The sequence below is a fragment of the Alexandromys fortis genome, unplaced genomic scaffold (assembly GCF_014885135.2).
Source record: "Alexandromys fortis isolate MF-2015 unplaced genomic scaffold, M_Fortis_MF-2015_v1.1 scaffold_65, whole genome shotgun sequence".
In the NCBI taxonomy this organism is placed as follows: Eukaryota; Metazoa; Chordata; class Mammalia; order Rodentia; family Cricetidae; genus Alexandromys; species Alexandromys fortis.
In genome coordinates, this window is record NW_026067986.1 from 9,676,777 (window position 1) to 9,703,657 (window position 26,881).

The 26,881-nt window shown below is 41.8% G+C and overlaps 1 protein-coding gene across 1 annotated transcript; it reads left to right on the forward strand.

Moving 5' to 3' along the window:
• Positions 1-3,530: 3,530 nt before the first annotated feature.
• On the forward strand, positions 3,531-26,077 carry Ccdc168 (coiled-coil domain containing 168). The gene is given in 5 exon segments (XM_050159169.1): positions 3,531-3,761; positions 3,883-3,919; positions 4,429-4,471; positions 8,558-16,565; positions 16,626-26,077. Coding segments are annotated over 5 exon segments (17,757 nt in total). The 3' UTR covers positions 26,064-26,077.
• The last annotated feature ends 804 nt before the right edge of the window (positions 26,078-26,881 follow it).

Below are 26,881 nucleotides of genomic sequence, written 5' to 3' on the forward strand. Positions count from 1 at the left end.
GGTCTTTTCATGGTGTTCCATATTTCCTGGATATTTTGTGTTAAGCTTTTGCTAGATTTAATGTTTCTTTGACCTGTTTCCTCTATCGAATCTTCAGCACTTGAGATTCTCTCTTCCATCTCTTGTATACTGCTGTTTATGCTTGCATTTGTGGTTCCTGATCTTTTCCTCATAATTTCAATTTCTATAATTCCCTTGGTTTGTGTTTTCTTTATTGTCTCTATTTCTGTTTTCAAGTCTTGAACAGTTTCTTTCACTGTTGATTGTTTTTTGTTTTGTTTTGTTTTTTGTTTTCTTTAAGGGATTTGTTGATTTCTTCCAATTTTTTGTTTGTCCTTTCCTCCATTTCTTTGAGGAAATTTTTCATTTCCTTTTTAAGGGCCTCAAACATTCTCCTAAAGTTATTTTTTAGGTCATTTTATTCTGCTTCATCTATATTTGGTTGCTCAAGTCTTACTGTTTTAAGACCACTAGTTTTTATTGGTGGTCTGTTGCTCTGCAATCCCGGGCATTTTCGGGCCTGCTCTCAGGGAGGTTGGTTGCTTGGGCCTGCTCCAGCAGAGGTTACTGGCTCAGGACTGCTCTGAAGGAAGTTGCTGGCTAGGGCCTGCTCCCTTGAAGTTTGCTGATTCATGCCTGGTCGTGCAGAAGTTTCTGTCTTGAGCCTGCTCTCTCAGTGGTGGCTTCTGTGGAGGTCACTGGCTCATGCTTATTCCTGTGGAGGTTGCTGCCTCAGGCCTGTTTCCACTGAAGTCACTGGCTCAGGCCCATTCCAGTGGAGATCGCTCAATTCAGACAATCTTAAGGATGAACTAGAAAGTTATATCCCATCAAACTGAAAAATTGCAGTGATTTTCCTCCTTCCTTGGATCAATGTTAGCTTCTTTGGTTTATTCATTGGGGCTGTAGCTCTTCCAGGTGTACACTCTTTTATTTTTATGTGAGTGTTATACTGCAACTAGGCATTCCAGGAAGAAACAGTTCTGTTCCGGATACTGTTAACAAAACCAAAATGTCTTCTTTGTCTATTTTAATGGTATTTTTTCCAATTTTTTCTTCAGGTTCACCCTGGGATCCCACATTCATCCTGAGCTGTGCTCCCTATGATGTCATCTGCTTCACTGTTTTCCAGAATCGTTTTGACAATAAAGATCAGGATTTTCTTAACTCAACCTCAATCTGAAATGGTGATCCTGCCTCCAGGAATCTCAAAACAGTCTCTTCCAGTAAACAATTACTTAGGGAGTGAAAAAAAAAAACAAAACCCTAGAAGCTGTTCCAAGCCTGTTTGGTTTGTATATAAGTATTTGTCAGTGAAGTACCTGCTAGGGATTCAGTCCCATAAAACTTGGGAACAGAGGATAATACTAAAATGAATTCCCTTTGAGTTACTTAGCATTAAGAGAATTAGAGAAAATTTGCCATCAAGAGAAATCAAGTTATTTGTTCAATTGCTTTGAATTTTACCAGAAAATCTACCACCACCACCACCACCCCAAAAACCTAAAGACTTAAATATCTAGGGAAAGGGATTCTTTCTAAAGTCACTGCCACAGCTGGGTGGTGGTGGTGCATGCTTTTATTGCCAGAACTCTGGAGGCAGAGGCAGGCTGGTCTCTGTGAGGTCAAGGCCAAGCTGGTCTACAAGAGCTAGTTCCAGGATAGCCAGGGCTGTTACACAGAGAATCCCTGTCTCAAATCGCCCTCTCTCCCCCACCGCCCAGAAAAAAAAAAAAATCACCCCTGCTGTGCTCGTGTAGAGGGAGAGAGTGAAAGCATACTTGAGGAATAGTGATTACAAAGGTTTCTTCAAGGATGGAATTCCTGCCATACACTCTGCAAAGTCAAAATACAAGATCAGAATGAACCCAAGGTAAACCCAAACATCTTTATTCTAATCAGAGGACAGAAGACTAGCAAATCCATTTAGGATGTGTTTCCCAGGATTGAGGAAAGTAAGAGCCCAGTAATTTTGATGTCCTCAGAGGAGGCCTGAGTAAATGTCTTTTTCCTCAACTCACCTTGAGTAAATAAAACCCAAGGAGTATTAATTACATCACCAGGGGAAAGAGGCCACACAGCCACAAATTGTGTTCTCACTGTCCTGTGACTAAAACTGTATTTGTTTAGGAAACTTCCAGGCCTATCTGCTTAGATTATCAGTCAAGATCTGCCTCTGACCTCCCTTAATTCTGATCTTAGGACAGCAAAAGGAAACTCACCCACAGGTCATTCAAAAGTCGGACTTTGGTTTTGAATGTATGAATAAGATTGTGAACGGGAAACTTGAAAACAGACTCTTGTAGCAAAAAGAAATGTTCCAAGAAGCCGGATCAACAGAAACAGTTTCTCATATGTTCTACACATTGGCAACAGTACATACTTGAACTAAAAAGCTATGTGGAATATGTCAAACTCAGGATAACTAGGGAAAACAGGTTTTTTTTTTTTTTTTTTTATGTCAAACTCAGGATAACTAGGGAAAACAGGTTTTTTTTTTTTAGTTGTTTCTGTTTTTGATACAAGATCTTACTATTAGCCCTTGGGGTCCTGGAACTCGCTATGTACTCAGGATAGTCCTTGAACTAACAGAGATCTGCCTGCCTCTGCCTCTTGAGTACTAGAATTAAAGGCAGATGCCATCATACCTCGCTACAACATCCAGTGTTTTTACTTGTTACACCTGTCAGTTAGCAATTACTCTAAGGCAGGGCTATAGTTTCTTGACTGCAAGGAAGCATAAAATACACTACTGTTGAGAAGAAGAGAAATTATTAAATGGACTTCTAACTTCAATTCTATTTGACATATTTTTCATTAGGGTAGATATTCAACTGTGTCAAGAGGTTGTGTCAAGAGTTTTGATTAAACTGATAGAACATTATTTGTTGAATTTAAAAATATATAAACTGAGTGTGGTAGTTCAAGCCTGTAATCCCAGTACTTGGAAGGCTCAGGCAAGGGATTTCCACGAGTTCCTAGGCAGCTTAGGCTGTATAAAGAGTTCAAGGCTTCGCTGTGTTATAGAAGATCCTATCTCAAGAAAAATAAAAGATTAACTACATAACAATGCCAACAGAGGTAGCACACACCTATGCTGGAGCTGGAGGATCTCTAGTTCAAAGACAGTCTGGACTACATAGGAGTCATTGGAGTTCTAGGCTAGCACAGGCTATGTAGTACAAGGCTTTGCCAATATACATATATACTCCAACACTAGTACCTAGTATGTAAGTAGCCTACATACTTCCCACACTAGTACCATACTTGGACTGTACATGTTTCACTCATGACCTTTTGCCACTGTAGGAGTGGCTGTGAGCTCAGTAAACACCCACTGTGACACGTACCTTACTTTACTCAGTCCCCAGGGCAAGCACTGCGCCATTGGGCACAGGCACTGCAGGGCTGTTTTATTTTTTCTGATAGAGCTTTGCATGTATGCACGTATGAGCTAGATGGACAAAGCAGCATTTTGTATCTGAGAGGCTTCTGAAATCAAGGCCGGATAAATGAGATCACAGGCCATTATGTCAAAAATATACCATTTCTTTAAACACATATCGAAGCCTATCTTAGATGGGAATACATTTTGCAAAATATGCGACTTTCTAAACTACTGGATTTTAAACAATGTTTGGATAGTAACCCTTATGATAATTTTTCTGGGAGTTACTTTTGAGATAGTCCTCCTAAGAACTTTTGAATTTTTTAAGAAGAAGCTTGAGCTATGGGAAAATGGTAGTTCGTGTTCTCAGAAGGTAAGAAATGATTGACCATTCTCTCCTATTTTTCAAAAGCACACATAATAATTTATAAAAAAATACATTTAACTTTCATGGTCGAACTATTTCTCTAACATTTTGATATTCTCCCTTGAAGCAGAATGAAGATATTTTCTCCAAAAAAATGACATATGGTAAGTATCACACAATTTCTTTGTGTGTGTGTGTGTGTCTGTGTGTCTGTCTGTGTGTGTGGTTTTTGTTTGTTTGTTTTTTAAATATTTATTTCTTTATTATGCATACAATATTCTGTCTGTGTGTCTGCCTGCAGGCCAGAAGAGGGCACCAGACCCCATTACAGATGGTTGTGAGCCACCATGTGGTTGCTGGGAATTGAACTCAGGACCTTTGGAAGAGCAGGCAATGCTCTTAACCTCTGAGCCATCTCTCCAGCTTTGTTTTTGTTTTTGTTTTGTTTTGTTTTGTTTTTTGAGATGGTTTCTCTGTGTAGTCTTGGTCTTGGCTGTCCTGGAACTAGCTCTGGAGATCAGGCTGGTCCCAAACTCATAGAGATTTGCCTGCTTCTGCCTATCAAGTGCTGGAATTAAAAGCATGAGCCAGGACTGCCCAGTTTACATTTTCATCTTTTGATATTAAACGTATTTAGCCAGATACTGATACTGTAACTTTTGTTCCCGTGTAGCTATGGAGAGCTGGTCGATTTCCCACACAACTTCCATGGAAAGGTGAGAAACAATATAACTTGTTTACATTCTATTCAAACTTGTACTGATTTCTGAAGCCCAGAAAAGCCTCTTCCTCAAAGGAAGGCACAGTACACGACAATTTGCTCCAATGTAGTTTTTAAGTGGCTGCCTTGTTCCAAGCTGTGAGAAGGGCTTTTCATATATTGGCAAAATTATCCTTGAAAAGTAGATAAAGCTTATAAAGTTTAACTCAGGTTCTTATGATAAAATGCCCCCACTGCTCACAAAGAAATAGTAACCACCATTTCTTATAATTCACTCGGTACAAATAAAAAAAAATACCGTCTTCTGTGGATGGAGCCAACAGTGAAGTGGGCCCTGTAAATCTGAGAGGTTCTCTGAAAGTCCGAATGTAATTCAGGATCTGTCAGACACCAACATCATCATTGCTCTTTGTTGCTATCTTAATTATTTCAACTAGAACTCATCCAGTGATGATTATCTATGCAGAGGGTGCTGTTGGATGCTAGGGTACAAACGCTTGAGCTAGTGTCTGATCTCAGACAAGTAGCTAAAGGGTACCAGCTAGTTCTTTTTTATAAGTTGAATTCTCTTGCTTTAGGGATAGCTGTTGTTAATTTCTCTCAAAAAATGACTGCAAGCTCTTTGTCCGGGTTCACTGTCTTCCCATAGTTTGTCAGTCTCATCATTATTAAAAGGTATTGTACTTTCTGCTGGGTCTATTCCTGCTAATTGATGAAATCTCAATTTTCCTTTTAGAATTATCTCAGAGACCTTTCCCACATAAGTTTTTAATTTTTTACTCAATTGTGTGGTGAAAAGGTCCATTCTAAGATATCTTCCCTCAGCACTAAATTTCTTGTAGGGGGTCATTGGGAGGGCAATATGAGCAGAATGCAGTTCAGATTCAGATCCACATGACTCGCATGTGCCTTCTGTAAATTTTCTTCACTCAAAGCCAATTCTCTCTTTGCATCAGCTGATCATTGTGGGAGTTTGTGTGTTTCCAGCTGCCAAGACTCCTGAAATAACCACACAGACACTATATTATTTATTTACAATACTGTTGTATTTTATTTAAGCTATTGACCAATAGCTTTAACATATTTCTGGCTAACTCTTATATCCTAAAAAAAACCCATCTCGATTAATCTGTGTATCTGCACGTGGCTGAGGTTTACCGGCAAAGTTTTGGCATGTCTGTCTCTGGAGGTGGCTCCATGACTTCTCCTTGACTCCACTATCTTTCTCCCAGTATTTAGTTTAATTTTCCCTGCCTAGCTCTACTCTTTTGCCCTATCGCAGGCCAAGACAGTTTCTTTATTAACCAATGGTATTCAAAGCATAGACAGGGGAATCCCATATCATATCATATTCCCTGGAACTATTTAAGTTCTTGTCACCATATAAAATTTTATTTAAATTAATAGGTCATGAGGACCTATCCCAATAGTGGGCCATAGCTTGGAAATGTTTCCTAGCAATCTTTGGAAGTCATTAAGAGTCTGCAATTGATCTCTCCTAATTTGCAACTTTTGGGGTCTAATTTTTTTTTTTTTTGGTTTTTCAAGACAGGGTTTCGCTGTGGTTTAGGAGCCTGTCCTGGAACTAGCCCTTGTAGACCAGGCTGGTCTCAAACTCACAGAGATCCGCCTGCCTCTGCCTCCCGAGTGCTGGGATTAAAGACGTGCGCCACCACCGCCCGGCTGGGGTCTAATTTTTTGTAAACCTATTTTATGCCATAAATAATTCATAGAATCTTCTGTTTATATTTTTTCAGGAGCAATTTGTAATACCCAACAAGGCAAAAATTTTTTACTTCTTCAAATATTTTTTTCTAAAGTGTCTACATTTGAATCAGATAGCAAGATGTTGTCCACGTTATGGTAAACTATAGTTGCTTTTAAAAAAGATTGTTTCTAGGAATGCCCTGTCAATAATTTCTTTTAAGGTGATCTTGTTTTCCACAATTATAACATTTGACATTTTGATTTTTCCTCGCATCTCTAGAAATAACTTCTCCTATCCAGGCATCATGACGTTCATCATGCTCATGATAATTGTGTCTCGGATCCGTCCTTCCAAAGGTGTTGACCCTGCCTTTAACAGGCTAATTATCCTTTTGAATAGAAAATTGGCATTTTCAAAAGCCAGAGATTCAATTATTATTTTTCAAACTTCTGAATTCTATTCAGAATCATTCTATTTACTGCTGAAGTCAGTCTTTGTAATAAATCTGTAAAGGCTTCCTTTGAGCCCTGTATATCTTTAAAATGACTCAATTTTATTTCCTATTTCTCTAGTTCTGTCCCAAGTATTCAAGGCTGCTGTGCATCATAAATTCAGGGTGTGGTCATCATAAACAGCCTGCCTTTCTGTCGTAGCCTAGTCTGCTTCTCCAATAATTTGATATTGGGAGTTTCCATACCTCTAGCTTTACTTTGTTGATCAATAATCTTAGCCTCTTACCTGAACCAGTCACTCCACTGTAATTGAGGCTCTAAAACACCGTTAGTCAACTCTATCCAGTCTTTAGGGATAATTCTATTACAAACCGACCATGAGTTTGATATTTGCTTCACAAAAGGTGAATGCATGCCATTTGAGATGATTGCTTCCTTGAATCTCTTTAAATATAACACTGCCATAAGATTCCAGTTAGCTGTAACAGAATCTCTGCCATTTGTAAATTGTTGTAAGGTTATTAGATAGATATATTAAGGTTGGTTGTGTGAAAACCTTAGGCTATTCCTCTCTGTTCTTATAATGCAATGCTGAAATTGGTTCTCCACTAAATTCTTCTGTCTGTATTTGAATATCTCTTGGATCTGTTTTATTAACTTTTTCTAAGGCCTGTATCTTAGCACTCTTATTAACCAGCTTTTTAGTGATAAGACAAAAATGACAAAGCTGATAATGTTTACATCTGACATTACATAAATTCCACCTAGATACCCTCTCATTTAACTGTTTCGTTTTCAAACTGTGCAGCATAGTATCATCCGGAGGTCCAAATCCTTCCACTGTAATGGTATTTCCCATTTGTAATATTGGGGGAAAAAAAACTCTCTCTTTTAACTAATTCCTCCCTTTAAGGAGTCCTAATTGTCTTACCAAATCTCCTGACAATGTTGATGAGGATATGAAGCTGATTCTTGCTGCACAGAACAGCGAAAGCCTGACTGGGTTTCAGGGCAGCTGCCTAGTTTGACAGCAGCCCGAGAAGGGGGATCAGGGAGAGCCTGCTACCCATGGTGGAGAGAGAGAGAGAGGGAGGGAGAGAAGAGAGCCCAGGGTGGCCTTGAACTTCCAGAGATCCATCTCTGCCTCTGCCTTCCAAATCTTGGGCTTCAGGGTGTATGACACCACTGCCTGGTCTCTAGTTGCTTACTTTTACTCTCTGATCATCAGGTAAGCTTTATTTATCAAAACATAAATAAAATATCACTGTAGTACTTCCCCCAAATGTAGCTTTTTTTCTTCCTCACAAATAGGTAGCAAGATTGACTATAGAAAACTACACTTGATATTATAGGATATTCTTCTGTTATACCTATAAAATTTCCATAAGACTGTTTATTTAAAAAATTATGTAAAGAGTAGAAATGTATTCTTTTTTTCTTTTCTTTTTTTTTTTTTTTTTTTTTAGTTTTTCGAGACAGGGTTTCTCTGTAGCTTTGGAGCCTGTCCTGGCACTAGCTCTTGTAGACCAGGCTGGCCTCGAACTCACAGAGATCCGCCTGCCTCTGCCTCCCGAGTGCTGGGATTAAAGGCGTGCGCCACCACCGCCTGGCTAAAAATGTATTCTTCATAAAAGTATATCACCTTTATTCATTGGGTCATTGCTGCTAAAAACAATTTTAGAGAGATTGAGGGAGAAATTATCTTAAATGTTTTTCTTCACTTTATCAACTGATTGGTCTACTACAGGAAATGCTGAGGTGGTGGCTTCCTTGGCATTGTGGATGGTACGTTCACCTTCATCTTTGTGTTTGTAAACAGACCTGGTTTCATCTATGATAGATTTTTCTTAAGTCTAGAGTAAGACCCTATAACATGCTTATTTTAAATTGCAACTCACAAGGACTGTTTTCTTATCTCCAGAGTTGAAACCTTTTCAAGAAGCATGCCAAGCAATCCTCCATCGGAGGAGATTAGATATAACACCATAGAAAGGACCATTTCATCCGATGAATGGGAACATCAAAGAAGCCATTTTTGTGAAAGTCACGCATCTTCAGGTGGGACCAATACACCTTTGTCAATGTTTCACTCAAAAGTAAAGGACATTTTCTCGAATTCCTTTCCCAGAAAAGATCCACCAAGTAAATATCAAACAGAACAATTTCCCCCCAATAATTTACATTCAACAATGAAAACCAGCGGCCCCAAAACTTCCCTTCCTGATGCTCTTAATTTGCAACGTACTTTGAGATTTACAAGAGCTAAGGATCTCCACGTGGCACCATCCCCTCCTGTTCATTTCTTTCTTTCTAGTGGGCAAATTAGACGAGTGGAAGAAAATATAAGAAGGAAAATCTCTATGAACCCCAAAGCTAGATCATGGAGAGGAGCTGAAGGTCTGCACCCCAGAGCTCAGAAGCCTTCAACTCATTCTTGTTATTCACATAATGAAGGGGTTATTCCCGGTGAAGCACGAACTACTTTCCCAGACCAAAGTGCTGTGAGGAATCAATTGATTCATGAAGCACAGTGTACTAGCCAAACCCAACAATTCATTCATGACCAGGATTCAGACAGCAGCCAACCTGCTTTCTCTGAGCCTGCATTCTTTCCGAGACCGCCGTTTTCTAGCAGTGCACAAAACTCTGTCCAGGCCCAACAAATAGCCCATGAAAATAAGGGCCACAGTTTCAATCACACCCTACGTATTGTTGAAACAGAATATTCAACCAAGGGCATAGAGTCTGCTGAACATTTCCGCGAGACTCAAAGTTTTGTGTGTTTTAAGGACCAAAGCAAGAGGAACAATTTAGGTAAAGGGCAAAATAGTGTTTTCCAGAATGCTGAATCTTTGTCTTTAAATTCAAGTTTATTGGCTGAAGCTGTGGCACAACACAAGACAGCTTCATTGGAATCAAAGCAGTGTGATGCGTACGGTTCCGTGCCTCTCTCACCTCCCATCACAAGGCAGAGAAACGGGAGAAAGACGCCAGACAGTGAAAGAAAACCCGGTCTTAGAGCTCTGCCTCCCAAAGCAAAGCAAACCTCTCCTTCCCGGGTGTTTCCGATCGGAGTGTGTCGGACTTCAGAAAACAAGATAGCGTTGAGATGCGGGAAGAAGAAAAGAGCGCATCAGAGGAAAATAATGTCAGCAATAGCTTCCCATCTCATCTCTGCCTCGACGCTTATCACTCCGCATGATAAAAAGTATTTCCCAACATGTCCAGTGGCCGTTATTCCAGACCTCGTAAAATGTGAACATTTTCTGCAGAAGTCACTAGATACAGAAAAAGTCAACGACACAAATTCTAATGGTACAGTAAGGCTGGGCACCATTGAAAACACAGAACACTCTTTCATGGTCAACACTCCTCAACTGGTGGCTCCTTGTTTATTTGACCTGAACATTCCAATACGTGAGGGGCTTTCGGGAGTGCTATCAGAATCTGCACAGAGAGATGCTTCCTTTCCCCAAATAGAATCAGACAGAGAAATGAAAGTACAGAAGGACGTCAAAAATACAGAGAATAGAGAGAAATCAGCAGTCGGTACCCCAGGCATACAAAAGTGCTTTTCAAATGATGGTGGACAGAACGCCAAAAATTCAGGGGAAATCATTCTGAACTTCCCAGGTGTCAATTTACTTATTTCACTGGGATCCCAAAAGCATGAGGAAAATGAATTCAAAGATATCAATGTCCGAGTGGTTATGGGAAGCAGAGATCTGAAGGAAGAGAAACCACTGACGGCTAATATTAGAGACTATGGTAACCCAAGTGAGAGCGAGAAGCCGGAATGCGACACCAGAAGCAATGAAACAAACAGACATCAGGAGGAAGGGATGTCAGATACCTACCATAATACCACGCAGGCGACCATTTCTCAATTCTTTGATATGGAAATGGGTAACAAATTGAAAGCCAACGCAGGCACAGCGACAATAAATTGTAGCCATACTGCACTCCAGCAAGAGGAACTACTAGATGGAAAGAAAATACAGGAAGTAAAGCACATTGATAAGCGCCCCGGCCTTAGAAAACCCCAAGAGTGGTGGGACAGTGAGGAAAAGGAAAACAGAGGAACAGTTGGACCTCTGCTAGAAGCCTTCAGAGTCGGCATCCGTCTGGAGCCAAAGGACGAATGTGCCCAGTTGGAAATGGGACCGATCCAATCAGGAAAAAGAAAAATGCAAAGGCCAAAGAAAGAAGTCCAGTCACAGACAACTTCTACAGAGACAGTGTGGGAAACTGGCCCATGTCCCTCGACAAATCCACTCCAAGTTGAGCAAGTAAAGCAAAGGACAGACAAACCTCCAGACAGAGACAAGGCTGCAAGTCCCGGGCACCCAGCTTTAATGCCAGAAAACTCACCTGCTGCTGAGGGTTTAATTGAAACTGCCGGACACAAGACCCCATTCTGGGGAAAGCCCACACAGACACCCGATGGTCATATTACAGAAGACAAAGAAAACTTGAAAGGGGACTTACGTGCAGTTGCCACAGGACCGTTCAAAGTCCGAAAAAAGTCATCAGGGCCAAGAAATGGACTCGGTGTCAAGAACAAAATTATTAAAGTGAAAAAACCTGCCTTTTCCTCGAGGCGTTCTGTCACTGCACGTGACACCCTGAACCATAAGAGAAAAGTGGGAGACAGCTTTGAAAGACTCATTAAACGAACACTGCGTGATGGAACACTGGCACCTGTGCGTCTGAATGTTCACCCTCCGGGGTCTAGTATTCACAGTAATAAAACAAGTATCAAGAGAACACCCCCAAAAACACAAGTTGAAAAGAAAGAAAAGAACCTGGATTCCCTTCATAAAGAAAGCAAAACTGTAGACACTCTCGACGTTCAGTTGTGCCACGGTGTGAAGTTGGTGGAGCGAGTCCTGCCGGAGACAGTGGCTCACGTTAAGGGGGACCACAGACGTGATGCACATCCAGTGAAGGAGAGGAAGATGGAGAAGGGATGGTTTCAAGGAGCGTCTTCCACTGAAGCAATTAGGGAATCGGTTGACTCACTGAGAATGGACTCGTCCTGTGTTGCAAATACAAACACTGGTACATCTATGCAAGCCGAGCTCCGGTATAGTGCAGAATTAGAGTTGGGTCCTCCACCATCGGGAGAATTACTGACGGGAGACCCCCTGATCCAATCAAGAGAAAGGAATGTTCCAAGTAGGAAGAATGACACAAGGGAAATCAGTTGTGGTTTTACCCAAAAAGCTTTCTCGTGCTCTTTAAATTACCGCATGTCTGTGTTGACTCATTCTAACAAGAAGAGAAACCCAACAAGATTCACAAATAAGAGCGCCGTGAGGCTCATGCATGTGAAGAAGGTGAAACCACCAGCCTCCAGAACACTCAGTACCACAGGCAATAAGAAGAATCTAAAATTGGACCTTAAGACCAAATTAAAAAGGATTAACCACGCTAAATCAGTTTTTCTTGAAAGCCAAAACACTCTTTGCTTATTCATCGGTAGAAGATTGCAAGGAGGGTTCTGTCGTGCCCAGCTCAAGCAAGGAGAACTAGCAAGCAAAATAGGCGTTGATAGTGTTGCTGAGAGTAGAACATTCTACAACAGAGAGCAAAAACGCCAAGAGAAACAAGAACCTTTTGTACAGGCAGCTCCGCAGCATGACCAACACCAGTGGGCTGCGGCCAACCAGAGGAACGACACTCTTCCAGATGAGCCAGACCCGTCACCGATCTCTTTAAGTCAAGAGCAACCTGCTAACCGTCAGGGTGTAAAGAGCCAAAAAGATTCCCTGAAAAGTGCTTCGGAGGACAGCCTACAAATGGCTCCCATCCAAGCTGAAGGATTTCGGCAAACTACCAGAACAGAAAATGGTGGAAACTTCCCTGTGGTTCCTAAAAATTTCTCTCTTGAGGCAGGGAATTCTTCATCTGGTGAATTGACAGACACAGCAGACAATGATTTAGAATCTGATGAAGAGTCTGAACAGGAACTAGATTTGTATCCTGTGGGGAAAGAGGCAGAGTCATCCAGAAGTCTGCAGGTGACGTTCCTACAGTCTTCTGATTCTGATACTAGATCCTTTGCTTCTAGACGGAAAGAGAAGAAATACGCACTAAGAAGATCAAAGAAGCAGACAACAGTGAGTCGTAAATACAGAAAGATGAGGGAAATAAAGACCTCAGATTCACAGACAGTTAACTTCAGATACATCAACAAACTAAACCACATGGAGATGAACGATCCCCAGCAGAGGGGTAGCATAGCAAGTGTCTGCTTGGAAACCATTCACTCTAAGGTATACATTTTGTTTAACAAAAAAAGGAGAAAGTCAAAATCACGGGCAGGTAAACAGAAAATAAGAAGACTTGGTTGTATGCAGCAAACGCGAGAGAAATCCCCAGATGGAGGAAACGCACAGTCTCTGGCTTCTGCTGACTTAAGCAGTTCCTCTAGCATGAAGAGCAATGAAGAGAAAGGGGAAGAGGAACCAGAACGTTTCCTGGTCACACAGAAGAGCCTTCCCCTTATACTTGATGTGCATCAAGAAAAAGACCATGACCTTGTTAAGTCAGATACCCAACTGAACCAAGTAGGAGCAATAATTACTCAGGTACAACCACAGACACCTACAGAAGTGACTTCTTGTTCTACTCTATGCGCCATCCCTGTTGAATTTCAATTAGGAAACCTAGAGGACAGTGTATTATCTGAAAGAGACAGGGACCTGTCTGGTGACAGACGACACAAGGGACAGGCTGCTGACGGTGAGAAGGAGGCACAGGGGTCACCTGCCTCACACACAAATCCAAAGCAGAGCGGGGGAAAGAATTGTGACGCCGCCCAAATGAACAGCAGGCATCAAGAGAAAAAACTTGCAGCCGAAACATCCTCCTTGACAAATGTCACACTGGATATTAATACGAGCAGCAAGGTAGACTCAGAAAAAGGCACACCAGGTGAAAAGACACCCTGTTCGATACAATGGAATCTAGAGAAAAGAAAGGTTCCTTTAGATGACATCAAAGAAAATGATTTTCAGGATAAAGAAGAAAAGGAAAATGATGATGACGCATTATTAAAGCCATTCTCACAGTATAGTCGAGATTTTGTATTGTGTCCACATCAAAGCAGGGATCCTAACTCTCAGAAATTAAGAGAACAAAGAGAGAAGAACATTCTGTTCGTTGTAGAACAGGACATTCCGCAGCAAAGTCAGCCAGCAGATCTAACCCAAAGAGAATGTGCTGTGTGCATATCAAGTCCAAAGGGGCCTACCATACAACCAGAGGAATCACGAATAGATGAAGTTAGCACCGATAGAGCAAAATATGACATCCCTGCTGATGGAACGCACGTTCACAAACGGTACAGTTGGGATGGATTGGAAAGAGAAGGGCTTAAAAATGATCTACAAGCAACCATCACAGAGTCTTCGAATCTCTTACCCCCTGAGGTACTAAGATCCAAAAGGAAAAGCAAGGTATCTACAGGCAAAGCCTTACAAGGTAAAATGTGGTCAACTGGTGTAACTATGAAAAGGAGGAAAGCATTTGCCTCAAAGACATTGACTATTCCACAGTGTGGTCATAGAAACAATCTTCTTCCAAAAACCTGGAAATCACTGATTTCTGAATTACTAATACAGTCTGCTCTCTTGCCTGATACTCTTAATATAATAATATCAAAAAATTCAACAGCAGAGAAAAATAAAAGACCACTAACCCAGGAACTGGCAGCAACAATGCTAGGGTCTTTGAGCTTCTCCACACCTACATCAAAAGAGAGAGAGAATTCAGAAACCTTGGACAAGGGAAATGAAATGATTAACAGCTCTCTAACTGTGAGTACCCCGCAAAGCAACACGGTGAGTGTAATGCCTCCACTTCTAAATACAGAGGGATCTGAGACTGGCTCCATACCCTGTGATGCCACCCGTGACGAAGGGCCCAGGAGAAAATGTGACTACGCTATTTCTGAACAAAAAACATGGGCTGAAAAGGACTTCACATCTTTGGAACCTTCACAGGAGCCCAGCCCTGTGTCATCTGAATCCAAATGCGAGGACGGCACATTAGAGTTTTCAGACAAAAAATATATAAGTCCCAAGGCAAGGCAAGCTTCAAGGCTGCTTCATATTGCAAGGCATTATACGAGAGTCCATAGAAAGAATAGGCACCATATGGGGAAACACCAGTTGAAAAGGGATAAATGTATGGAGGAAGCGCTGCTTTATGCTGTTGAAGATGCGGAGAGTTGTCCACTCAAACTCCCAACTGATGAACTTTCACTTGATACAGCAGCAGGAGCTGCTTTTTCTAGTAGAATACCTCAAAGATCTAACGCCAAGGAAAAGACAGAGTTACAAGCAAGCTTATCCACAACTTTCTTGAGACCTTTCGACTTTTTCATATCTGTTTTATCCGACTGTAAAAGCCAGGTGGACACAGGAAAATTGTCAGAAAATGAAATTACGTTGAATAGGAGATGTTCAGCCACGAAGAAAGAGAAGATATCAGTTTCGAAGATAATTAAAATCGATGGACACTTTATCACAAACCATAAGAAATTTAAAGTAAGAGCAAAAATGAAAGCAGTGTGGCTCAGTGAAAACACAACTGGTGTAATTCAAAACATCATCCGCTTTCTATTAACTAACTCTAATGTGGGAAATGTGTTCAAAACAGAGATAGGTTCGGGAGTATCAAAGTCTGCCCATACACGGCCAACGCATGGGGCATCACCGGCTGAAGGCACAGCAGAGTGTGATGATTCTGTTGCCAAAGTTGGTTCCAGCTTTTTAAAGGATGCTAAAGTGCATGTCGGGCAACGCGGGGGAGAGAAGCAGGAAGTGCTAACAGAACCTGCTCCATTTTATACGAAAAACTTAACAGCAAGTGCCCGTGTCATGAAGAAACCCAGTCTCGAGGAGCCAAAGGGAATACTTTTCAGAGAACCTTTGCCACAAACAAGGCAAACTTATGAGGCCAATTCAGAAAGTAATGTAAAAATGGAGACCAACAGCAAACAAGTAAGCCTCAAAGAAGCACTCACATATACGGAGAAACCTCACAATTGTCCCGAAGTCAGTGAATCAACCGGGACCACTACCAAACACGGAGTAAGGAACACTCACCAGTCTTCTTCCAAAGAAAAGTCTTCCTTTTATTTGACAGGAACTGTCACTTCTATTGACAGGCATTTAATTGCTTCCAAAGAATGTAAAAGGCATGTGGGCAGCATCAGAGCGCCCAACCTGTCAATGTATAAAGGTATACCTTCACAGATGAAGTCCGTGGAGTCACAGTCACCTCCTGAATACCATGCTGCTGTAAACATAAAGAAGACCCAGGATTCTAGAACCTTAGAGATAAAAGTAGATAATGGTGAGGTCAATACAGATACGAAATCCACCTACATGTGTATGCCAACTCAACAAGTAAATATGGAGTCCTCACAGCACGTATGGGATATGTGTGAGAAATCTTCGGAAGGAAACGGCCTGGACAAAGCCCAGATGAAGAGGAAAGAAGAGTTTGCACAGCCGCCATTTGGAGCAGATCAAAAGAGACAACCCGGTCCGGTCAAGTCAGACGTGCGTTCTGCCAACACGGTGCACTGCCAGGATATGCTTCGGAAGGCGGGTATTTATTTGATAGATCAAGAAGGAAATGTGAAAGTCGGGGAAGAGTTTACCCAAGAGGTTGTTCTTCCCTCTAATACCCACACTCTTCAGGTGGAAAAGCAGCGCAGTGAGGTAAAAACAGATTGGAAAACCAAGTCCAAGGCTTTTGCCCTGCCAAGGAAACAGAAAACGCTTAATGTCTTAGGACCTACGTGGAGCTCTGATGCCAGCGACACTACCTATCCTGAAACCACAAGACAGAAAGATGAGGCAAAAATAGCAAATGTGAAAATCGCTGTGGGTGCCAAACAAACAAAGCTGAAGGCAGAGAAAACATCGGTCCGTCTACTTCTCACTGTGGGTGCCAAACAAACAAAGCTGAAGGCAGAGAAAACATCGGTCCGTCTACTTCTCAGACGTGGCGACAGTGGCGATAAAAAAGACCTGGGGCGTGGCATGCCGCGCCAGCACCGGAACGCAATAGGGCTGAGGAGAAATGGACAAAACCTGGTTCTAAAAGCCAATTTGAGCTTGGGATGCTTTGTATCCCCAGTTACAAAGCTTACCAGTGTAAAACTGGAGGAAGGCAAGTTGGGAGGAAGAGAAAACATTCTTCCACGGGACATTATGGAGACACCATCCAACCAAAGGCGAAAGTCAGGATCAGGATGTGTTGATGTACCTAGGAAAGTAGAAGAAAATATGAAAGACGAGCATGATGACTGCGCTTTCAAGGACATTCACCGACAATTTATACAACAATTTTGGGTTAAGTCAGAAGAAACAAAAGAGCATCACTCTTGCAAATTCGACAATTTCCAAAGAAAGACAAACTCTGAGTTAACTTCCCAGAAAGATGAAACTGATAACATTGGGCTAGCTACCTCCAGAAGCAGAGGAGGAACAAAAGTCTCCACTGGCCCACAAGACACTCTACAACAGGGCTATCCACTGAAGCAAGGGGTGATTCTTCAGACGATGAAGGAATTTCCTCGTTTTGGAATGACAAACAAATTCATAAAAAAACAAGACACCAAAACATCAAGTCCACAGATGATAGGAGAAATAATGGAAAACCCATTAGATACAAACGAATCATTGCTTATTCCGAGACTTGTGGTACAGCAACAAAATATGTTCACAGACCCTCTTCCAGGATCCATTCCCTCCCAGGTACCATGCCAACCTCATACTGAAGAGCCAAAGGAAAACATGAAAAAAAGTGACAAACTATTCAAGAATTCAACCCCGCAGCTGAAGAAAGTCTCAAATGCAGAATATATTTCCGATATGGATCACGTTTCAAGAAGTATTGAAAAACTCCTCTTGCTTATTAAAGAACAGGGAAAGAGGAGAAAAAGAAGTAGAGGGGGTAACCATTTTGAAAAGGCAGAAGACATAAAAGCAACAATGATGAATCCCACTCCGTTTCCAAATAATTCACCACCCAGAACACAGTTTATCAACACAATGAACAGTGGTGTGTTCGGGCAAAGAGATGGGACAGAACCAAGCAGGGGTGTGGCCACATTGTGGACTCAGCAAAGGTGGTGTGTACAAGGGACAAGCCTGGACTACACGCAGGAGCTGACGTCTAAAGTTATATGTCACAACAAAAGAAGAGCAGCTTGCATGGAAGGCATCCTGTGTCACAAAACAATCAAAATGAAGCTGAGGAAGACAACCTCTAGAAAGTTCCTCAGCGTCACCAGATATGGAGCCCACAGCGACAGAAAGGAGCGAAGACACAGCATTAAGACCGAGAAGGAGCTCCCCCAGGGGAAAACTGTGGCAGACTTACTGTGGAAGGATTTTTGTGCTTCCGGCTACACTGTGTCTCAAATTAAAAAGCTTCAAGAAGTAAAAGAGGGGAAAGGCAAATCCCGAAGGCCGTTGAACGGAACTAATATGTTATCTATGCAGCCCACTGATAACAATTCAACATCAAGCACCATCAGAAAATCAGTACAGTATACTACTATGAAGCAAAAAGAACACCAAGTACTTTTACTAGATATTACCCCACAGAATAAAGATCAGTTAATGCCTGACCAACAAGTGGAGAAGCCTAGATATATCAACTGGAGTGTCCATTTAGAAAAAGAAGCATACCGTGTCGTGTTTCCAGAGACTGAAGACACTAATTCCAGTAGGCTTGCGGCTCAAAGACCCAGAGCAGATACAGAATGTGAATTCTCAACTGCGCAAAGAGTAGAGCAAGGAGTTAGGAAAGACTCCATCAAACACGCACTTTCAGCTCCACCCAGAAGAGGAGGACCCGAGCAGATGAATAGTTCAAGTTCCAAAGAACATGATGTATTTCTCGTGGAACTGGATACTTTCCAGAAAGAGACATGCAAGCTGCAAGAATTGTTTAAACGAGAGTCTTGGCCAGCAGGCTTGGAGAATGTCCCCTGCCCCTTTAGGGAACCCTTTCACTTGGAAAGCGCAAAGGTAGCTAAGGAAGTGGGTACGGATCATAAAATTAACAATATTTCCCATCTATTTGGATTAAGAGAAACTGACCCAGAACTAGGTTCCAAAGCACAGGCGTTTCTCTGCACGGATCTAGAGAATCTATACCAAACAGGTACAGTTCTGAGAGGCCATGCAAAGTCAGGTCACAGGCCTCGAATCCTTCTGAATTCTGTCCCTTGCCACAAGAGGGCTCCTCGTCACTCAAAACCAAGCTCTAGTACGACAAGGAAGGACAGCGGTGCCAGTGCCATAGGTGCCAAGATGAATCTCAAGGGCAAAGGAAAAGCCGAACCAACTGCCAGTCCACTAAAACTAAACAGACAGAAAGTGGAGATTTCAAAAAAAATCAGGGCAAAACAACTGACTATTTTTGCCCAGAACAAAGAACAAATTATGGAATTTTTTTTATCTTGCGTATTATACAAACTTCAGACTGAAAACGCACAGAAAGAAATCTCAGCAGAAGCAGCACTAGAGTCAAAGATTTTTAACCCGGCGCTAGAAAAAGCAGCAAGTGCAGGTAAGATTCTAGGAGGTCACTCTCCAAGTTCAGAAGGAGTTAACCTGCATGCTAAGGGTGGAGCTGAGCATCCAGAGGATGAGTGCGAGCCTATTCCAGCATCTGGCACTCACAGCTTGAGGGGTACGCATCAGATTACATCACCACAGGTAGAGAAAGAATTAAAAACAGTAGACAGTCTGGACTCTCATGCTTTAAATGCAGAAAAGGAAGAACATAACGACAGGACAAAGGAACAAAACCGTTACCGCCTGTCATTTTCCCTCAAGAGTTTGGAAGAACATCTATCATGTTCCCGATATGATTCCTATGTCCAGCCACATTTAGAACCTCACACAAAGGAAGCATTGTTAAAAGTAGGCAATGTGTCAAGCAAGGTAAAGGGACCAGATTTGTCATCTGAAGCTCAAGAAAGTACTGGGAGTGAATGTCAACCTGCGTGGATTTTGCCCTCAGTTATTCTAGAGCAAACAAAAGAACAAGATCCAGAGCTGCCTTTGGAGTCAGGCAGTAAAACTATAAACTGTCCAAGCCTTTTGCCATCAAAAAAATTATCTGCTGGGGTACAGAGAAGTAAGTCAGTGTCAAATGATAGCTCATGCATGCCAACAGTCAGCGAAAAGGAACTGTTACTTAGAGCATGTCAAAAGAAGCAAAAGGTGTGTCTGTCTAAGCTGTTCTTACACTGCTTTTCACTAAGCTTGAAGTTTTTGCATGAAAAACAGAAGGGTAACATAGAATACAGAGCTATGAATGACACAATACACCCTGAAAGAAAAACCCTAAACTCGAAGAAATTGGTACGTCCCAATGATTATACCCCAAGCAATAACTCAGAGCTACATTGTTACAAGAAAGAGAAAATGATATGGATAAAACATGGAAAGGATAAGCCAGGCTCCGTTGTAATAAAAGCACGTGATTCCATCCCTTTACCTCACTTAAACTTGAATAAAGAGACAAGTGATATAAGACAAGAAAAACATAACTCACAGGGAGAGAAGAATGACATAAAAGGAGCGGACATGCAGAGAATAATGGTCTCCAACATTACCTTCAAGACAGAGGAATTATCACTGTCTTATCCTTTCAGTGGAAAGAAGTTAACTCTACTGTTTGACAGTATAGAGCGACAGGGGAAGGTACGAGAAGGGTCGAGTAAATCAGACACGAAACTGAAGAACTCTTGTATTTCGTTACCACCTCTGTTGCATCCTAATTTGAATTCAAGAACAAAAGCCAAAAAACATAAGTCAGAGCAACTAAAGTGCTGCCTCCCACCTCTAAAGCCGCTGCTGTCGTTGAACGACAGAAAAGTGCCATTTTCAAAGGCATTTAGTAGAGATAAGTTATGCAAGTTGACAGAATTAAAGTGTGCTCCACAGAGGAAAGAATATAGAAATAATATCGTACATTTGAAAGATAGACTAAGCCTCATGGATATTGCTCAAAAGGGAAAGACACCCCCTTTTAAATACTTACCACAAGGAAAGGCAAAACGATGGAACAATAAAGAACCAACCCAGGAAGAAGGAAAAAATACAGTCAGAGAAGATGTGAGAGCCAAAGAGATCCCCAAATTAATAAATCAAAGTGTAAAGAAATTAGCACGATCCCATGCCCTCAGTATCAAGGAGTTGCAGAGAGAAACCCAGGAAGGAAAACTTGTCGATCAGATAAACACAGTTGTTGCATTGTCTATCTCACGATTACAACTCAATACGTTTTCAGATACACAAATAGTTGATAGAGAAGTTTACAGTGAGATAAACGCATTGGAGGAACACGCAGCACAGGAAGAAAAGGAAGGTCGGGAAAAGAATGGGACTGTAAACAACATAGTGCGTGCCGGGGATATATATTCAAAGGCGAAGAAATCGCCTACTTTACCTGTGCAGAATTTGAGTGACCTTCAGGGGAAAACTAGAGAGCAAGGGGGAGAGGTTAAAGAAGATGGAAGTAAGCCAGGTGTAACATTAACTCAGAAGTCGTCTAAGACTTCTGTTGCTACGTCTCCCCAACCTACCCTTACTGTGAGCGCCAGAATCAAGAAAGATTGTACAACAGTGTTAACAAGATCCTCTGTCTCCTTGGGATACGTCCAGAACCCATTAGTTTCGGAAGGAGGCATTCACAAACAGCAAATTGCTGGGGATACTTCAATTAGTCTACAAAATGAAAAACAGCCCACATCAGAGGAGAAGGAAGAAGCCGGAATGCAAATAGCAAAGATCATAACAACTCACACGTATCAAGAAACAATGGTGCAGGAACTGAAAGACAAGCAAGTCTTAGATCTGACTAAATCCTCTTCTTTGTTGCCAGATCAGTCTCATCCCAAACTGTCTGAGAAATTAGAATTCAGTGACACAAAACTAAGGCTTAGAAATTAGGCTTTGCAGAGGTCCTCAACCAAAGAAGAAACAGTACCTAGAGAGGCCATTGTTGGTGACACCATGAAAGATGTAAAAAAACAGCATGCATCTCCGAGAGAACAGACATATCACAAAGAAATAATAGACAGGCAAGGAGTCAATGTAACTTTGAGATTACACAAATTACTTCTGTCCCAGAAGCTCTACAGAACAGAACTCCATATACATATCAATGTGCCCAAACCAAAAGAACAAGATTTAAGAAAAATGCGTACTTCTCAACCTTCTCCAACCAATATTTCCTTGTGTAAAGGTGTGCAAGTAGATGAAGAAAGGCTAAGAAGTAAACTATCTTCCCCAGATGCAGAGAAAATAGTTGACAAAGAGGCCGTGTGTGGTCCTGTCAGAAAAGGAAAACAATATAAAAAACGGATAAAAATCACAGCAGGCTTGCCAGCTGGGGTGCATTGCAAAAGGACAAAGGTCTCACCAATTCCATATCTCCTTAACACCAAGGAAATTGTCCTGAATATGAAGTTTCTGGAGAAGAAAGTACACAACGGTAAAAGTGAGCTGGCTGTGGTTGCAACACGATCTTTCCTGTCCTTGCCACCACACCCTTCTGAGTATTCACAGGACAAAACACAGAGAGGCACAGCAAGAGGTACAGGACCCTCTTACCCACAGGGAAATTTCCAAGAAGCAGCAGATGCCCAGGAACCAGCAACCAAAGAGTCAGCTGCGGTTGAGAGTGACTGTATTGTTAAGACAACAGAATATAATGTGCGAGAGAAGTCAAAGTCCGTGACCAGGGTCAATCAAATAAGTGAGCATCCACAAGTTGAAATGGAAAATGAGTCAGACCCCCAAGATCATCAAATTTATCTCACGAGATTAGGTACCATTACAAAGGAAAAAATGCTGCACATGTCCTTCGAAGAGCAAAAGGGTCAGCCAGAAAAATGTGAAAAGGAAACTTCAACTAAAATTGGACATTGGGAGAAGGAAAATGAACTCAAAGATAATTTAAGTAACAAAACAAGTCCTAAGTTTTCAGTTTCTCCAACAAAAATATCACTCAAGGAAGCCCTGGTCACAAGTGATAACCTCGTGTGCTCAAAACGATCGGTGGCAGAGAGAAAACGGGAAACTGGTTCAGGTAGCTTCATGACATCAGAGAAAGGTAGACGGAGTAATGCTTCACTAAGCAAAATGTTAACTCCAGCAAAGATGTCTCAAAATAAGGAAGAACAGAATGTTAACCTGGAAGAACAAGCCATGCCTCAGTCCAAGTGTGGACAGATGATAAAGTCAAAGTCCTCCCCTCCTAATGGTCCAGTTCACAGCAAAAATCAGAGGATACCTTTACAAACAGATGTGGACAAGAAAACCTCAGTGAGTATCCACCTGCAAACGCAGTCAAGGGTACACATGAGTACTACAGAGTTTAATGCCACAAGAAGGAAAGAAGATTCCCTCTCAATTGTTCCGGAACAAGAGCAATGTGATGGAGCATTGCCTCCAAAGTCCCATGAGTCTCCGCTGCAATCTGAACACCTGGAAGAAACAAACACAGCCTCCAATGAAACTCTGAAGCAGACAAAACCAGATGTGGACAGCAACAATTCTGCGAGTCAGAAAGAAGGGGCGTTAAAAGCGGGTGGGAGCAGAGGGGTAGCCCTAGAAGAGGACGGAAGCGAAATGCAGCAGAGCTGTATTGTCCAGAGGGAGAACAAAGCCAGGGAGCCCACCAGCAGCCCTACAAGCCTTGCTCTTCCTCCAGCAACAGAGGAGCCCGAGATCGAGACTCAGGTAGGCACTTGCAGAGAGAATGGCTACCCACCCCAGGAAAAGCTTAAAAGGGAATTAGAGCTATCTACTGCAAAGCAAAACATTCAAGGACAAAAACTGCTTCAAACCCGCATGTCCAGTTCATTGTATGTTTATATTCCTGATGGTCCTGAAAGCCAGAAAAGCAGATTCGCAGAAACAAATCTGAAAAGAGAACTGAAACCCAAATATTTAACCATGAGAATCCCAAAGCACCCAATTTCAAAGACACTTGGTATCATAGGATGTGGTAGTTCAAGCAGGCAGAGGAAATTAAAATATGCCTTCAAGAAACCCAAAGCCATGGTTCCAAGTAGTCAACGTGCGGCAGGGATCACCGTCAGCAGCCTTTGTCTTTTCATGATAAGTCCACCTCACAATGAAGGAACAGTAGAATTGGAAACAAACCCAAGAAGGGAAAAGAGAGCCTGTCATTCTGAATTCCAGAAGAAATTATCAGATGCTAGAGACACGAAGGATGTCTTGACACGTGTAAAAGAACTAAGTAAGCTAAGTATGCATTTAGATTCTAAAGCAAGTGAGATAAAATTGAGTCAGATACCAGACATCGTGACCATATCTTGCCAGAAGTGTAACTCCCAGCCCCAAAGGACTACTTCAGAAGGTGACAGTTGCAGGCTTTACCTAAAACATGTAAAAATAAATTTTACGTCTCCAAAAGCTGGTACCATACACGATAACTTAGAAAACAATTACCGAAGAGATTTTCCTCCTGTTAGCTGTGTAAAGACAATGTATGTTTCAAATAGCAGCGAGGTCATGACAGAAGCAAAGGGCGTCAAAAAGCAAGAAAGTGTAACATCACCAGAAACTCAGAGTCACATTCTCCAGAAGTTCTCAGAGAAAGGAAGGGACAAATTTCTTTTGCACTTTGAAACAAAAGCACTGGAGATAAAAACAAACAACCTTCCCAGAACTGCAGCCCAATCTTATGCAATGGCCAGTGCCCAAGATAAATCAAAACCCCTATTTACGTGTATCCATTCTGCCACCAAAGAACAGAAACGAACAAACAGAGTTGTAGTACTTTTTGATGAAAAATCTTTTTGCAAAATCGACTGTGATCTGCAATGCAAATACCTCCGCTCAGTCCCTAGGCCTTCTGTCCCTGTGGTCTCTAAAGCAAATGTACTTCCCAAACACACGTACAAGTTAGATGTGGGTTCAGGCTCGGAATGTAAAACAGCAGAAGACAGAGAAGAAAGTAGTAGTCTTTTGTTGGACACGGACCTATTACAACATGTTCCTTTCCAAAAGAAAAACCCACAAGAAAGTTCGTTCTTCACCAGAAAATTCCAGGAGCCACACCATGCGCTTGCCTTTTCTGCTGCTCTACAAGGCACAAAACCGAATGATACGATGATTCCTTCAGAGTTAAAATTACAGATGACACCGGAAAAGAATAAACAGTGTCATTTATGCTTTCAAGAGACCCGTTTATACAAGCATTATATTATTTCAGGAACTCAGCAAAACACTGCTAATTTAGCCAGTTCACATTCATCTTGGATTTCTGATGACTGCACCAATGACGGTCCCCTAAATACTGAGACTTCAAGTGACCTGGCAGAATGTCCAGCTTCTGACCTGGCGGAAAGTCCAGCTTCTGACCTGGCGGAATATCCAGCCTCTGACCTGGCAGAATGTCCAGCCACTGACCTGGCGGAATGTCCAGCCACTGACCTGGCAGAATGTCCATCTTCTGAAGAAAGTGACAGTGAGGAATGTGTGTTTATAGGAAACAATTTTTACTTAATTAAGGGTTCACAAAAGTTTCTGTTTGAGGTACCCAAAGCAATTTCATTGGCGGATCTTCACGGAGTGGATGGAGCAACTCTTTTGAAATCGGTTTACCGTGACGATCCAAATGACCATCATACTAGAACCCAGAGAAAACACACCTCCCCTGTGACACAACCTTACTATCAGTCTGGAAATAGTAGAAAACACAGGTTAAACTCCAAGAAGCAGTCTCCTGATGGGCTGTGTCACGGCCCATCCAGTATTGTGGAAATAGAGTCGACAACATCTTCCATAACATTCAGTAAAGACAAGCACCAGGCCAGGACCACATGGAGCAGAACAAGCTACTCTTTAGCCTCCTCAGCAACTGAGCCAAATACTAAATTGCATCTTGCAAAAAAATATGGCAAGTTTCATGTGTACCCACAAGTCAAAGAAAGAAGGAAGGCTAAATCTCATTTGTGGAGAAAGTTCAATATCTTTCAGCGTTCAAAATATAGTCCTTCACACAGTGGAGAGAAGCACACAAGGAGGAAGAGTTTGTATCATTATGAATCAGAAGAATCAAACCCATCAACCCATCGGATGCCAGAGCCAACTGCTCATCAGCAGAATATCAAATTCTATCCAGAAAGAAGAGAAAACCAGCCCTTTTTTTATGCCTGTGTACCAGCAGATTCAGTGGATGTTATCCCCCAAACCATTCGCTGGCTTATCCCCTCCAAAATCTTACAGGAAAGCAACTTCCATATTCCTCAAGTGGCAAGTATTTCAAAATCTTGGAATCTATGCAGTTCATCCAAAAAGCTGTTGGGATTGCTTGCAGGGGCCTTTAATATAGTCCGTCATGGTTGATAGCAATTGTACGTGGATTCTTCTGAATTACAATTCTGCTTGCTACTGAGACATTCAATGAAAATAAAACAGCAGAATGTCATATTTCCTTGAGATGTGTTTACTCAACTTCTCTGCTTTATGTCTTGGTAGTTCCTGGAGGCTGGGGGAGGGGCATGGCTCTGTTCCATCCTACCGGGTAAGAGCTCTCCCTTCTGTTGACATTGCTTTTTCACAATCCTAATGGGAGAGTCCCACAGACCAGAAGTCTCTTTCCCACTCTACCCTTATGACTGAAGGGTGAGTGGGAGGAACGCTTGATTGTGAAAAAGGTAGCTGAGCTGAAAAGGAGATAAAGACGGCCCTTTGAGATAGCACTAAGAGGTCCACACTGTCAGACAGCACAAGACCCACAGCAAGGACAGAGTTCTGTCCAATGAGTTTAACAGCCAAGCTGAATACCTTTTTATAATAGAGAACTCTGAACACTCAAACACAAAGACCAGTGCCCATTAACTACATTGCAGACCAACAGCCTTTGGTGGAAACTATCCATATCTCACCAATGCCTCCACCATTAAGATTTTGGAACAAATCCTAGATACATCATTTGGTTCATAAATATTTTTATTATGTATTTGCATAAGGGCTTTTGTTTAGGGAGTGGGGCCCCTTTGTTCCAGCCACCCAGCTAGCTTACACCAGAAATAATCACACAGAAACTGTATTAATTAAAACACTGCTTGGCCATTAGCTCTAGCCTCTTATTGGCTAACTCTCTCATCTTGATTTAACCCATTTCTATTAATCTGTGTATCACCACGAGATTGTGGCTTACT